The sequence below is a fragment of the Ambystoma mexicanum genome, chromosome 8 (genome assembly GCF_040938575.1).
Source record: "Ambystoma mexicanum isolate Mex_15411 chromosome 8, UKY_AmexF1_1, whole genome shotgun sequence".
NCBI classification, from domain to species: Eukaryota; Metazoa; Chordata; class Amphibia; order Caudata; family Ambystomatidae; genus Ambystoma; species Ambystoma mexicanum.
In genome coordinates, this window is record NC_090929.1 from 34,541,363 (window position 1) to 34,556,492 (window position 15,130).

Consider the following 15,130-nt stretch of genomic DNA (forward strand, 5'->3'; position numbering starts at 1 on the left):
TGCATCTGACCAGCTGGTCTCTGATGAGAGAATCTGCTAATTGCTCAAACTCACACGTATAACTGATCTGAGACAAGCAACATATGATTCAACAGATTCTGATTTCTCTTGAACTCTCTGAAAGAACTTATGCCGCTCGAAACTGACATTCTTCTTTGGCTCAAAGTGGTCTCGAAGTTGTTTAAGGGCAAATGAGTATTCATCCATATCACCAGCTCCAAGGTCTCGATTTCTAGGAAGTCCATCATAAATTCTGCGCCCTTCGGTGCCGAGATTATGAAGGAGAGCTTTCTTCCGTGCAGCGGGAAATCTGTCCCCACCCATGGCCACCAAATAGTTCTCAAATACATCTTTCCACCGATCCCATGGAATGACAGGACGGCCTGGTTCGCTGACAAAAGGAAGAGGAGGTGGAATGGAGGTCATGTTTTGTTCTGGAGACAGAGACACTCTATTCCCAAAATAAAATCTGGCAGCTGGGATATGTGCGGTTGCTGTGGAGCCACAAACAATTGAAATCAAGAGAAGTGAAATAACAAGTGCGAACAACGAAAAGTATTTTTTCCCCTTTCACTTTTCGAAATCCCTTTGAAATGCCTTTAAAACTGCTTGTATTCCCTTGGTTTTAGCAGTGATATGCAGGTTTGGGGATCATAAGTATCATGCAGATGCTTGGAAAACAAAACAAATAGCTCAGTTAAACGTGATCCCTTTTAAATAAACAAATTAGTTCATCCGTGGACGATAATGGGCTTTGGAGAATTTTCACTCGCATAGTGTCACAAGGGAGATCCGGAGTACACAATGCGCCGAGTCCCAGCCAATGGCAGCACTCTGTTGGGCGTGACGCAACAATTGGGGGCTGGCGAGTTGACACGCAGAAAGGTGGGCGTGTTGAAGAGTGAGCGATGGTAGCGAACTCTCTTTGTGGCTCACACCGCGGTGCGCGTCGCACCAGCGCGAGCCTCCGTGAGCGAGGAGGCCTCGAGCCTGGTAGCGGTGGGCCGTTGCAATGTCTCTCCAAACACCACCCCAAACACAGCAAACAGAAGCGCGGGCACAGTACTCACGCGGACCTTCTCCGGATAAGCCGCTCCCTCCGCCTGCCTCTCGCCTGCTGTGTCGGAGGAGGGAAGCGTCGGAAGGCTTGGATTAGCACTGCGGGAACAAACGAGGGCGAACCAAACACGCGCGGGTCCTCAGGGTGCCCTAGTCTCGTCGCCAATGTTGAGTCAGAAGTCAGACGCACATTTGGTTGAATATTTATTCACAAGAAAGTAGATCGTAAGACACAGCAGGCGCCCTCCTCAAGAGGCCGGCTCCAACTGCCCTTTCGTACAAAAGAAAACTTCACAAACATTCCGATTAGAACAAACACATACATACATTCCAGATAGAATCAGGTTACATCACAATGTTATTGCATTGCACTTTGTTAACTTAAAGTCAGTATGACACTTTTCCAGGGTCATAAGAATCTGAATCTCAACAGCTTGCCCTTTCATTTCCTGCTCCCCACCTAATCCTACCCCTACGGATGTTATTCTACCCCCCCGCCCCCACTCCTCCCAACCGCCTTACACGGCACCACCCCCTGGCTAGCCACTGCTTCCCTTCCTCCATGCTCTGCCTCAAGGCCTCTTCTCGCCAGCCTCCTCCCTCCTGCTCTCACCTTCAAAGCACCAAAAAACTGCTCCCGTCTTACACCCTTTCCATGATGAACCAATAGGAGAAGAACATTAGCCCCGTTTGGATTCAATCCTGCATGAATACTGGCGGGTCCATGTGGGACCAGCCCACCCCTCAAACCCACATATCCAGGGGAACCTGTTCTTTAATGGTGATGCATTTGGAACTGGGGGCGCCCCACTTGCACCTGCTCAAAGATGCTTCGTGAGCCTGTAAGGCCCTCACTAGCGTGCCTAGCATTAGCAGGCTAGGAGTTATGACTGGGTTAGCCAAGCATCACTTGGGGTATGGGGTTCCCGCGCAAGTCATATATATTACCTTTGGGGGTGTTGATTTTTTAGAGGGCCTATGTAGAAAGGGATCTTCCCTTAAAGGGCCAGAAGCATGGTCTCGCTCCCTCTATCATGCTTGCGTTCCAAGTGACTGAGGAATGGTAGGGAAGGCCCAGCGATCATCCCCACTCCCCCCCCCCCCCCAGGTCTAGCATGAGCTGGCAGCGGGTCCCCTCCTTTTACCCCAAGAGTAAAACATAAACCCTACTCTTGATACTGAGGGGGCGTACCTGAAAGTTGTGCACAACGGTGATGTGTGTGGGGGGCTTCTTGGTCCGGGCGTAGTTGACGACCGAGTCATGCTTGGCCCCCGGGATACGGCAGGATGACAGGATCTGGTAGTACTGGTTCATGCAGAGGGGCTTCCCCCCAAGATATTCCACCGGAAGGGTCTCACTGGTGATAGAGGGAGCAAGGGGGAGAAGGTAAGGATATCATTAAAAATAACAGTTTCACTAGCAATGACTGCAGGTGCGCCCCAAGCCCTCTGCAGATGCGATGCAGCTAGAACAACTCGAGCCAGTGAGGGGCAGACGGGAGACAGCAGAGCAGTCACTGGGGCAGTAAGGAATAGCAGAACAGGAAAGGGCTGCTGGGGTGCAGGATGCGATAGCTGCAAGGGCAGGGACATTACTGGGACAAGAAAGCATGGCTGGGCCAGTGAGGAATGGCAGTCTCTTAAGACGGTGCCCGTTATCACCCCCTGCTGTTTGCCCTGGTAGATGCTATCCGCATCTAAACACGCGCAAAGGGGGCTCAGCCTCACTGGGGAAGAAGAAATCATCTCATTCTACGCTTATGACGCGTTGCTATTTAGGTGGGATCCAGCTAGGCACCTAGCGCCGATTATACACGACATTCTCTTATTTGGGACTGTGTCCAGGCTCAAAGTCAACTGCACGAAGACGGAATTATTCCCGCTAATTGACGCAACTATGCCTCCACCCTATCCAATGGGGTATGCGTGGTCTCCGCTAGAAATAAAATACCTGGGCATAATCGTAACGCCGCATAAAACTTCTATATGCCCGGAACTTTGGTGAATACTTACTCCAACGGCAGGTTAAACTGTGAACTTGGCCGAAATGTCCAATCACCATTGCAGGCCGAGAATTGCCGCTTAAAATGTTGGTAATTCCCGAGCTGCTCTACTACTTCCGCAATATACCGCTTTGGCCCGGCGCTGTATTTTTCGAAGCACTGCAAACAGCAATGAATGGTTTCATGTGGCACGCTGGCGAGACACTATGATAGAGGAGGCCTAGCCGCCCCAAACTTTGCGGCTTATTGGTAGGGCGTGGACGCACAGCACCCTCACATCAAGCTCGAGAGACACGTAGAAGGCACCCGCAACATTTGTTCACTAATATTACTGCCACACTATAAGGAGGGGGAGGATAATGACCCGGTGGTCGCGACGACCTTAGCAGGGGGCAAAATATGGAAGATCTTGAATCTCCCCAGACCGTACCATAGAGGCTAAGGAAGGCTGGCGCGCATCAATGGGCACGGATTGGGCAGGTCTATGGCATGGACTCCTTCATGGCATATCGGGATTTAGATACATCCCCACGCAGGCAGTCCTTACCATGGCTACAATATGCTGGGCTCTGCACATTCCCGGAACCACACTACTATGAGAGCGGCCTCCGCCAGTAGAGGCCGAGCTCATATCTAATGGCTGGCAAGCGGAACTCGGCGCCCTCATGGCTTCCCAGCACACAATTCCTTATACAAGCTCTACAAATCGAAAACCCAAGATGCATGAACCTCTGCCCCATGGAAGCATTTGGGGAGGATTGTCCCCTCGTAGTGAGAACTTGCCGCATCTCGTAGCAGCTCTACACAGCTGATGTGAAAGAGCTTTTGCACGATTTGTCACTTGCACCTTTTTGGTGGTTCACTGCGATAGGAAATCCCGGGTAAAGGAAACTTTCGACCCTCTCTTAACAGTCTGAACCAACTCTCCAACGAAACCTAGTGGGTTTTGTCCTTTTTTGTGCAATGCATCACTTTTGTTTTATTTGTGTTGATTGCGAGAGAATGAAACTGGCCGTAGTTTGTACAAGCAGCGAGTAAACGCTGCAGCCCAATCTCCGTGCAGTTAAATATAAAAATAAATCATTGGCGTATGCCATCCATTTTGGTTTTAAGTTATGAATTTTGGGCATGGCAAACGCTGCAGTTTCCAGAAAGTCTCCAATGTCCGACATATATAGGTGAAACGGGCAGGGTGCCGAAACAAACCCTGCCTGACCCCCTCTAAAGGTCGGCACACTGCGGGACAAAGACCTTTCCTGATCCAGTCTTATTTGCAATTTCAAAAGAACTGTGGAAGCCAATTGCGACATGAATGTATATATTCTTCAGTACATCAGTGTGATTCATGTGTGCTCCAATTGTACCTTTGTGTCTGCCTGCTACTCCTACCTGAGAGTTAAGCCTTGTGACTCTGTCCCTGTTACTTAAGTCTCAGATTATTCAACTCAAATTCATAGAGCATACAGTTCCTGCAGGACACAGTCTTGTCAGAGACTTTCGAGAAAGCAGGGCATTTCTTTTCTTTCCTGCGGGAGCACTCAGACAGCTTGGCCCCTGGTTATTCACCTCTTTTTTCCCTTCTTTTACTCCGTTGCTTCCCACACCCTTTCTCTTCTTTCAGGCCACTTGCCCAGCTTCACTTGTTTGCACACTCCTGCACCTATGTTCCCCTTTCTCAGCTGGACTGGGCCATTTGCCCGTCCGGCTTTCCTCTTTTCTTTTCCCTTGGTACTTGGGCCACTTACCCGCTTTGCGTCTTTGCTTTTATTTCCCCCTTTCTCTCATCTTCAGGCCACTTGCCCAGCTTCACTTGTTTGCACACTCCTGCACCTATGCTCCCCTTTCTCAGCTGGACTGGGCCATTTGCCCGTCCGGCTTTCCTCTTTTCTTTTCCCTTGGTACTTGGGCCACTTACCCGCTTTGCGTCTTTGCTTTTATTTCCCCCTTTCTCTCATCTTCAGGCCACTTGCCCAGCTTCACTTGTTTGCACACTCCTGCACCTATGCTCCCCTTTCTCAGCTGGACTGGGCCATTTGCCCGTCCGGCTTTCCTCTTTTCTTTTCCCTTGGTACTTGGGCCACTTACCCGCTTTGCGTCTTTGCTTTTATTTCCCCCTTTCTCTCATCTTCAGGCCACTTGCCCAGCTTCACTTGTTTGCACACTCCTGCCCCTATGCTCCCCTTTCTCAGCTGGACTGGGCCATTTGCCCGTCCGGCTTTCCTCTTTTCTTTTCCCTTGGTACTTGGGCCACTTACCCGCTTTGCGTCTTTGCTTTTATTTCCCCCTTTCTCTCATCTTCAGGCCACTTGCCCAGCTTCACTTGTTTGCACACTCCTGCACCTATGTTCCCCTTTCTCAGCTGGACTGGGCCATTTGCCCGTCCGGCTTTCCTCTTTTCTTTTCCCTTGGTACTTGGGCCACTTACCCGCTTTGCGTCTTTGCTTTTATTTTCCCCTTTCTCTCATCTACAGGTCACTTGCCCATTTCAGTTTTATCTTTCACTTGAGTTTCCTCTTTCAGCGCCACTCTCGCGCTACACTCCTGCTTTCTTTAACTGGTCTTTCGCTTGCCGGTGCCTTCCTCAAACGCTGCTCTGCCTGCTCGAACCCTTACCCGACGCACTCTCCGTCTCTCTCTCTCACTCACACAACTCACTGGGTGGTGGTGCGATGCAGCAGCTTCCTGTGACAGCGTGAGGTCAGGGTCTCACCAACCTGCTCCTCAGATACACTTGGGGTCGGTTCTGCCCCCAAGCGAACATGCATTGGTCCTTCAAGCACCAGCAGGAATCTGGCTGTGGAGTCCCATCCACGGGACTGACAAACCGGAGGCGTTTCTCCCAGCCTATTCCCGGGGATCCCCGGGGAGGGCCGTCACTCTTGGATCCCAACCCTGGTGGCAGAGAGGGAGGATCACCTGGGCAGGGGGGTCCTCAGGGACTGTGGGAGATCCGCTCTAGGGCGAGACATGGTATTCCTCCCGTTCCGATACAACCCGACCCGACATCCCCTCAGTTGTCATGGGATATTGTCAGCAGAATCCCATCATACAACAGTACCTTTCTGTAAGAAAAAGGAGAAAACAACCAGGTAATTAAACACCAAAATTCAATGAACACCCTTGAAGCTGTGTCTCATTTGTGTTAGTCTTCATTGACGATACCAAGCATTTCCTTACATGGCGCACAGCTTTCCTAACTTATAGCGGTTCACTGCGCTCACCAAACTGATGCTGCAGCACGCTGTCCTCCCCAGGGCCTCTCCAGCAACTCCCTGCGCTGTGGCTTCCCTGCTCTGGACCTTGTTCACAAATCGCTCCAACCGTTCTGTTGAACCACACCTTTTATACATGCCTGGAAAATTAACTGGCGCCATGTGTGGATGATCAACCTGAATTTCCCGACTTTGCCGGTCCTTGTTAAAGGCACAAAATGGAGAATGCCCATAACAATCCATTGCCCATTGATGCCTATGGGTAATCATCATTCTTCCCAGCATGTTCTTCTTCGTCCCAGTGATTGGGGAGATAGAGAGGGTGTTTGAGTGTAAGCAACCCAAGACAACTGGGGGGGAGCAGGGGGGGTGGGAGGGGTGTGAGCGCGAGGATTCTCCCCTATGTAATGAAAAGTTCTCTTTTGGAAGTCTCCTTTGTTTTCTTGTCTTAGGGAGAGTCAGAGTCAGAGGGGTGGGTGTTTGGGTCCAATCCGATGGACACCTCCTTTCCTTAAGTGTTCCATTATGCCCAGTGGTACAGTTAAGGTAGCGCTGTTCGGCAAGATAGTGGGGGTGATTGTTTGATCCTAGGGTTTATGGTTGCCTCAGATTCCTTGGATTGATTACCGGATTTCCAGGCAGGGTTTGGAGTCATGGGTTGTGAGTGCAACAAACCCATTAAGGCTAAGGGAGTGGGATCTGATGCATAGCAGGATTGAATGAGGGGGATAAGATACTGCGTCTCACCCAAAGGCCCTCCCCAACACGCGTGGCACAAGACCCTCTACTCGGGTGATGCTCCCTCGCGTGTCTAACCCCACGGTTGGGATCCTACAGCAGTGGCCCGTCTGTGGCCACCTGAACAGAGGATCCATGGGGAGACAATGAGAGAATACCCTCAGGTTTCTCACAACACCCAACCCTGCAGGAGGAAGGACTCTAAAGTGGTGTACACGCAACAGGGGGGCAATGCCACCTTCTGTCCATCGCACCACATGGAATGCTCCTTCTCAGAGTTGCAATGAACAGCAGGGGGTGCAGAGTGCAGAGCCAGCCCTGCGCCGGACTGACACTGGCTCAGCCGATGGACCTGATGGCACTCATATATGAATGGGTGGCAAGTGAACTTTGCCACCAGATATCGCAGACGGACCTGCTTCCAAGAGCTGGGTTTCTGGAGGCCAGGGGAGGTCCTGCAAGAGCCTGTGCTGTGCTGTTCTGGCATCAGACGCAGATACTGTGTCAGGAGCTCTTTCCAGATGCCGGGTGTATGCCATGTGCCTGAGCCTACCTGCGTGTCACCTGGCGCATTGTGTGTCACAGGTGTTGAGGTCAAGCAATGCTCCAATATCGGGCCTTCTGGGCACATTGCCCCACATAGATGAACGTTCCCTGAGAAGGCCTCCGAGTATCGCCTCAACGTGTGAGCTAACATGCTAGTAGCTGGATGGGGTTGGCTACAAGCCTTCTATTACTACACAAAAACAGGCACTGGCAAAGCCAACAGTTTTGCCTTTTGTGTGGACACGGGATAACCTTTTGCAAGGGAAAATTGGGTTACCAGGCCATAAGTATGCAACAGCTGGAAATGGTGCAACTACCCAGGTATATAATGTCAGTACATGGCAAACGCCCATCTAATACTTGTACACAAACCAAAATGGCTGCCTTACTCTGCCAATACTTTTTTTTAACAGGATTTCAGGCCAAGGAACAGATGCAAGGACACACATTACTTTTAAAATGAAGGCACAGTTGGTTAAGTAGTTTTCTTTACACCTGGAACTCATTTACAGCAGCAATGAAGCAAGTAACAACTAGAAATAACTGTCCGGCCCCAATTGATCTCACTGCTTGACAGCACTAGCTCCAAGAGATCCCTGAAGGGGGTGCATTGGGTGGGGAGGCGTAGATAGATGGTGGGAACGGCACAGGATGAGCATAGCCATGGGCATTTAATGGGAGGTAAATAATCAAACAATGCCCACAGGCTGTGCGTCCCTTCCCACATCGCATCTTCTGCCTCACTACAGTGCAGTGCAAGATCTTCGGCTAATAGTTAGCACTAAAGCGCCGCTGAAATAGAGCAAGGAAACAAACACAATTACTCTGAATAATGTCAAATTAAAGTCTTCTTTTCTTGTGCTGTTTGCACTTGTGGGTTGTCAGCCACATCGGGCACTTGGGATAACCGTGAGCGCTTCCGGTAGGAACTAGATCTGGTAAATACTAGAGTCAGGATTATGTTAGGACATACAGACAAACGCCTCAGAGGCGTTTTATCCATGCAATATCTGACTAGTGTATGGCTGTTCAGAAAAAGACTGAGGACCTTGTTTAAACAGACTGCCTGCTCCCTTGAATTCTGAGGAGGATTGAGACAAGGCGCCAGAGTGAAAGGAGGGCCACAGAACCTCATGTATGCACTTACGGGCCAGGTGTTGGGCACTTTTGCTGCTCTGTCACTTCCATAGCACTTCCCTGATAAGGAACGTGCCTTGGACTATGAAGTACCCCTCCTACACCCCTCCTTCGGGCACCGTGAGATGACTGCTCGCATGAGTTGCCTTTCAAAGCATTAATAGATACAAAAAATGAAGTGAATAAAACAATTCTTAAAAAGTGCCAAAAGGCTTTATATGCGCAGATAATGACATGCAATCATCAGAAATACGATTACGGTGAGTAATGTATTGGCTTAGATTCACACGCTGTGCATATAGTCCAACATCTAGTGGTAATCGCGGAGTAATGCATCTTTTTTTCAAAGATCGAAAAGGGACGCCGACATGGGAGTGACTGTAACACTATCCCTACCGAAACGTTTAGTGTACCCAAAATCCTTCATGCGTCAAGGTCCCACTGGTTGTTTTTGTTCAGCTGTGACAGAGCCTTACAGAAGCGTGAGCACCGAAGAAAAGAAGGTGTAAGAGGTCTGTTTCTTCTACTCCAAGAGGGGAGGAAGGATGGGCGCATGTGAAACTAAGCAGATACAATCATCAGAAATACGATTACAGTGTATGTCTTATAATGCTTGTGGATCTGTTTAAAATCACATGCTGTGCATAGACTAGCGAGCAGTAACCGGAGATGGTGGTGGGATGTGTGAAGGAACAGTAGCAAAGAAATGTCTTAGCACCGCTTGTCTGACCTGAGAATCAGACTTCAGTATCTAAGCAATAGTGGTGGCTGAAGGTATGCACATAACTCCAGGTTGCTGCTTTGCAAATTAAATCTAGAAGAACATTTGCAATGAATGCTATGGTAGCCCCTGTGTCCCGAGTTGACTGAATTCTAGACGTAAAGGGTAGATCTCCCTTGGCAAGAGAGTAACAGTGTTGTGCAATTCACAATCCATTTGGAAATATCCAAGTTAGAGACAGGGCACATTTCTCTACCAGCTGCAACACAGACAAAGAATTGGTTTGTCTTTCCCAGTGGTTTAGTCTTTTCAAGGTAGTATATTGCTGCAGTCCTCAGATCTAGCGTATGGCAGCTTCTTTCTGCCATGTTAGTGGGGTTTTGAAAGAAAGTGGGAACTTCAAATGATTGGTTCACATGGAGCTTTGTGATGAATTTAGGCGCAAAACCAAATTTTCTTTGTTAATAGTTAAAATGGGTCCTGAACTGAGAGGGCCTGCAGTTCACCCTCCTTATCAAGGTGATGGCCGCTAGGAAGGCAGTCTTATAGGTGAGGGTCTTAAGGATAGCCGTGTGCATGGGTTCGAAAGAAGGTCCCATTAACAACATTCAAGTACCACCCGGGAGTTGGGTTGGAAATAGGGGGATGGAGTCTTTTTACCCCTTCCATAAAAGCCTCCGTGACAGGAACTTTCCACCATTAAAACTTGCTCTGGGATGTGGCCAGGTGGACCTTTAGGGAATTGAAAACAAGTCCCGAGTCTAATAGGTGTGTTAGATACAGGACAATATCTTTGAGGGAGCAGTCAATGGGATTGACGTTCTTACCACTGCACCAGATAACAAAGCGTTACCACTTATTGGAGTAACAATGCCTGGTTTTGGGTTTCCGTGCTTCCCTAAGTATGTCCATACATCCCTGATGGAATTGGAGGTGCTCAATCTCTATGCCTTCACGAGCCAGGGGCACAGATGCAGCATTTCCCCCTTATCCAACGACAGCATGTTGTACGGGCATGGCAGTTTCCTGGGAGGGGAGACTGACATCCTCATGAGATAGGGGGGGGGGAAACTGTGGTTGCCAGGCCCACAAAGGTGCCACCAGGATCATTGTGCCTTGTTCCTGGTGACTCATGTGCACTATCCTGTTGGGAAGGGGAATTGGGGGGGCCTGGCAGGGGCTTAGGCAAATATCCCAGGCTTCTGCTTTCTCTCCCCCTCTCCGCCTCTCCCCTGCTGAAGTCCTGGCTGATAATGAGACTGCACAGGTTACCTGGCCACCTATCTGAACTCGGGCCCAAGCCCTGCAAGTTGCATGCTTGTGCTGCCTCCCTGAGGCAACCCCTGCACCTGGGGACAGTTTTCTATATCCCTACAGTCCCCAAACCAGCACTTATGCCTGCACTTGTCACCAGCTGGCCGCTCTTATTTATTTTAGGTTCTTATTTATTATCCCATGTACTGCACTTTCCTCCCCCTGCACTTTTCTTTCCCCCTTCCCCTGCACTTGCGTGATCTGAATGACACCTGGCCTAGTAAGATCGCCGTCGGTCCTCCCTCTCCTAACCTTCCCTTGCCTCGTCGCGCCTTGAAACACTTGTGTATAGGCGCGTTATAAATGTCATGTCATATATATCATATCATGTTATCAGAGACCGTTCCCTTTGGAGCGTTTGTCGGTACCTGGAGGCATAATCTGGGCATTGGGCATTCTCCAGAGTTGGGAACAGGTCGATGTCTGGAAATCCCCATTCTGCAAAGACATTGAGCAGGATGTGCTCTTGCAAGCACCACTCGTGCTCTACAGGTAGGTCGGAGTCTCTGCGGAGCAGGTCTGCCAGAAGACTGCGTTCCCCTGAAACATGTTCTAAGAGGTGGAACATGTGTTTAGTGCCCACTTCCAGATGTTCTGGGGCAGTCTGGATAGCCCTAGAGAGTGAGTGCCCCCCCGTTTGTTCAGGTAGTACACAGCCATGGTACTGTCTTCCCCTGAAGAAATGCTTGGAAGACTTTCAGGGCTTTGAACACTGGCAGCAGCTCCAACAGATTGATGTGATTGGATGCTACTCATGGTGACCACAGGCCGTGCACAGTCTGTGAAGGAGGTGCGCCCCCCACCCCGACAGAGATGCATCACTGGTGAGAGTGGCCTCTACTGTGGGGATGGTTAAGGTTTTCCCGTCCTGAAGGTGTTCCCCTGACCACCACTGCAAAGACTGAATGAGGGCTGTCGAGACAACCATTAGATCGTCCCACCAGCCACTGGCCTGACACCATTGGCTCGAGGGCCACTCCTGCATCGGGCGCATATGCAAACGAGCGTAAGGAACTAAGAAGATGCAGGAAACCATCATCCCCAACAGCCGCATGGTCTTGCGAACGGTTACCCATTGACTGGCTACATAATGAGGGTTCTGGAACAGCATGTTTTGAACCCTCTCTTTGGAGGGGAAGACAAGCCTGTCGTCTGTCCAAATCAGGGCCCCCAGAAACTGTTTGTCTTGGCTGGGGGCCAGACTTGACTTTTTCTCATTGATCGAGAATCCTAGATTGAATAGGAGATCTACTGTCTTCTGGGTATTTCCCAGCCATGTCCCGTACAAGTCTCTCTGGTTATGAGCCAATCATCGAGGTAAGGATACACGGGGATGAACTGCCTGTGCCGGTGAGCCGCCACTACTGCTAGTACCTTTTGTAAACACCCTCAGGGCTGAGGCAATGCCGACGGCGAGAACCTTGAACTGATAGTGTGGGTCCTCTATCTTGAACCGGAAGAACTTTCTGTGCGCTGGCAACATTGAAATATGAAAGTATGCATCTTTCATGTCCAATGTGGCCATGTAATCCCCCTGCCGCTTGTCCGCTCCATGAAGGTCTCCTCCAAACAGGTTTCCCCCTGCTCCTCCAGAACCATTAAGGACAATATTGGCTCTCTTGCCATTGCACATCGCTGCAACCACTTTTACCACTTTTTTTTCCCTCCTCCCTCAAGCACTTCCTTGTGCGCACCCTCCTGAAGGAAAAACCTTCAGCAGACAACACTTGTCCAGCCAACTACCGCCCTATATCTATCACCCCCTTCCTCTGGAAACTCCTGGAGCAACTGCCCCCCCCAAACCTACCTCACACACTGAACTTGTAGTTTGCCTCCATGACCATGACTGCTCTTGTAAACACCCATGAAGAACTGCTTGCAGCTCTGGATTCCAACACTCCATCCTCATAAAATGGCTCCATGATACCCTGGGTATCTTGGAGCGGGCACTGGACCGGCTGACCTCCTTCCTCAGGGACCGTCCGTCCCAGGTAATTCTGGGCACTTTCTCCTACCTGACCTTCTACACCTGTGGTGACCCCCAGAGCTCCAACCTCTCTCTCTGGCTCTTTAACACTTACCTTGCTCCACTGGAACACCTCATTTCCACCTTCTCCCCCAACTTCCAGTGTTACAAAGATGACACACAGCTCTTCTTCAAACGTGCCTCTGATCCTCTCCTTACTTCCTCCATCATTCTTGAATGCCTATCTGCAATCCAGTCCTGGTGTACCTCCAATGATCTCTGCCTCAATGCCAGCAAGACTGAGATCCTTCCTATTGGGACTCCTGCTACCTCGTTCTTCCCCTCACTCTGGCCATCCTCCATGGGATCGCCCTCACCCCATCTCCTTCATCCGAAGCCAGAAACCTTGGAGTTCTCTTCGACTTTTCTCTTTCCTTCCTCCCTCCCTCACATTCAGGACCTTGCCAAGAAGTCCCACTTTCACCTCTTCCTTCTCAAGGGAATTCTCCATTTTCTCACTTTCCCCCAGAAGCTCAATGTCTCCAGAGCTCTGGTTCTCTCTAGGCTAGACTACTGCAATAGCATTTTCCTGGATCTACACTTTTCCCCCTCTACGACCCCTCCAGCTAACCCAGAACAGGTCAATAAGACGTATCCTTGGCCTCAAGCCCAGAGACTTAATCTCTCCAGCCCTAAAACTCTCTGATGGCTCCCGGTTGCTGCAAGGATCAAATTCAAATCCCTCTGCATCATCCATGAGGCTGTCTGGGGCTGGGGACCACACTATCTACAACTTGCTCTTACTAAAAACTCCCCCTCTAGATCTTTACGTTCTTCAGTACCAACTCTGTGTGTCAAGCGCTTCGCTAAACAGAGGGCTGGTGGCCAATCTCTTTCCTCAGCTGGCTCCCTCCTATGGAACAGCCTCCCCCTTCCTCTTTGTCTCAACGGATCTCCCCAAAGTGCAGAAGCTCAAGAGTTTCCTTTTCACCTCCTCTTTCCCTTCCTCCTTCCCTCCTCTGCTAATCCCACAGTTGCTGAGATTGGTGACCAGGGCCCTTATGTGTCCTTCTGGGCCCTGGCTTCCCACCCCCAATCACGTTCAGCCTCTGGCAGAACTTGCATTGGCACACACTGGCCTACGCCACTTTAGGCCTGCACTTACCTATGTATTGGCAGCTGACCTCTCCCTGGCACTTCCTCCACTGGTCGCTTACATCCGCTGCTCTCTCATGAGCGAGGGCATTCCTAGCACTTACCCCCTACTCCCCTGTCCCCTCTCCTCTCTCTGCACTTTCTGAATGCTCACAAGGCCTAGTAGGTCTGTCTTTATCCTTTAGTGTTTTTATAGTTTTTTAAATCCTATGTTCCCTCCCTGTTGCCGCTTTGAAACACAATTGACATGCGTATAAGTGCCATAAAAGTGCACCATAAATACATTAAAAAAAACAGTGTAGCTCACTAGGAGTGTGGTATTGTTGGCTATCCTGGTGGAGAAGGCGGCCGAGGTGGCAACACGCTTGCCAAGGGCATAACATTTCTTGCAGTCCTTGTCGGGCAGGGCTTCCGACGAGCACAGTGGTACCCCTGCCCTCTACCGTGTAGTAGTGACAACCAGGGATTCCGGGATGGCGTTGCCACTCATGTACGGTAGGTCCCAACTAGCCGGGTGGAAAATGTTTTCCACACAGGGATTTCCCACAAGTGTGAGCGATGGTTTGAGCAATGAGGGGGCCAGGCCAGACGCTTCTTGACTGACTGGGGTCTTTTCCTTAAGGATACTTTCCACTAAGTCCGAATCAGGAATGGCTTCTTGTGTGGTAATTTGAAAGTGATCAGCAGCCCTCGTTAGAAGGTTATTGAACATCATCTGCTCGTCAATAGGTGAATCCCTGGTCTGGGGAGCACCCATATTACTGGATGAGAGTCATGTGGGGGGAGGTAGGCTACATGCCCTGCTCATCTACAGGGTTCCAGTCGGGGTCCTGATAAGCAAGATCTTGGTGTCCTGGCCAAAGTCTTGGATATAGAAAATGTCTTGAGCAGAGTCACCTGTGTCATCCAGAAATACATACACCTGGGGGTCCTAATGGGACTCAGCCAGGGATGAGAATTGAGCTCCTGGGGAGGGGGGCCTCTGATTTAGGAGAGACAGCATAGGGGTCAACATCCCTATGTCTCTTTAAAATATCATCAAATTGGCCCGAAAAATGTATGAACTCAGCCATTTAATTTATACAAGCCTCAAACCTGTCCATGGTCCATTCAGAGGAGTCTGAGGGATCAGGAGGGGGAAAGGGCTGTGCAGAAAGGGCTGGGTCCTGGTGCAGGGCTTCAGAAACAGGAGTAGAGGCTGAAGAATAGTCCTTGGACAAAGAGGAGGCTTTCTGGTGTCCGAAACGTGCAAAGTAGCTTTGGAAAGCTTCTCCCGAAG

General features: G+C 50.2%; 1 protein-coding gene across 2 annotated transcripts in view; it reads right to left on the bottom strand.

The window, feature by feature from the left end:
* CRAT (carnitine O-acetyltransferase) overlaps window positions 1-15,130 on the bottom strand; it is a 362,964-nt gene that overhangs the window by 190,757 nt on the left and 157,077 nt on the right. For both annotated transcript variants that reach the window (XM_069609217.1, XM_069609218.1), the window contains exon 5: window positions 2,252-2,417. In XM_069609217.1, coding sequence (XP_069465318.1) covers window positions 2,252-2,417 — 166 coding nt within the window. The remainder of the gene's footprint in view (window positions 1-2,251; window positions 2,418-15,130) is intronic.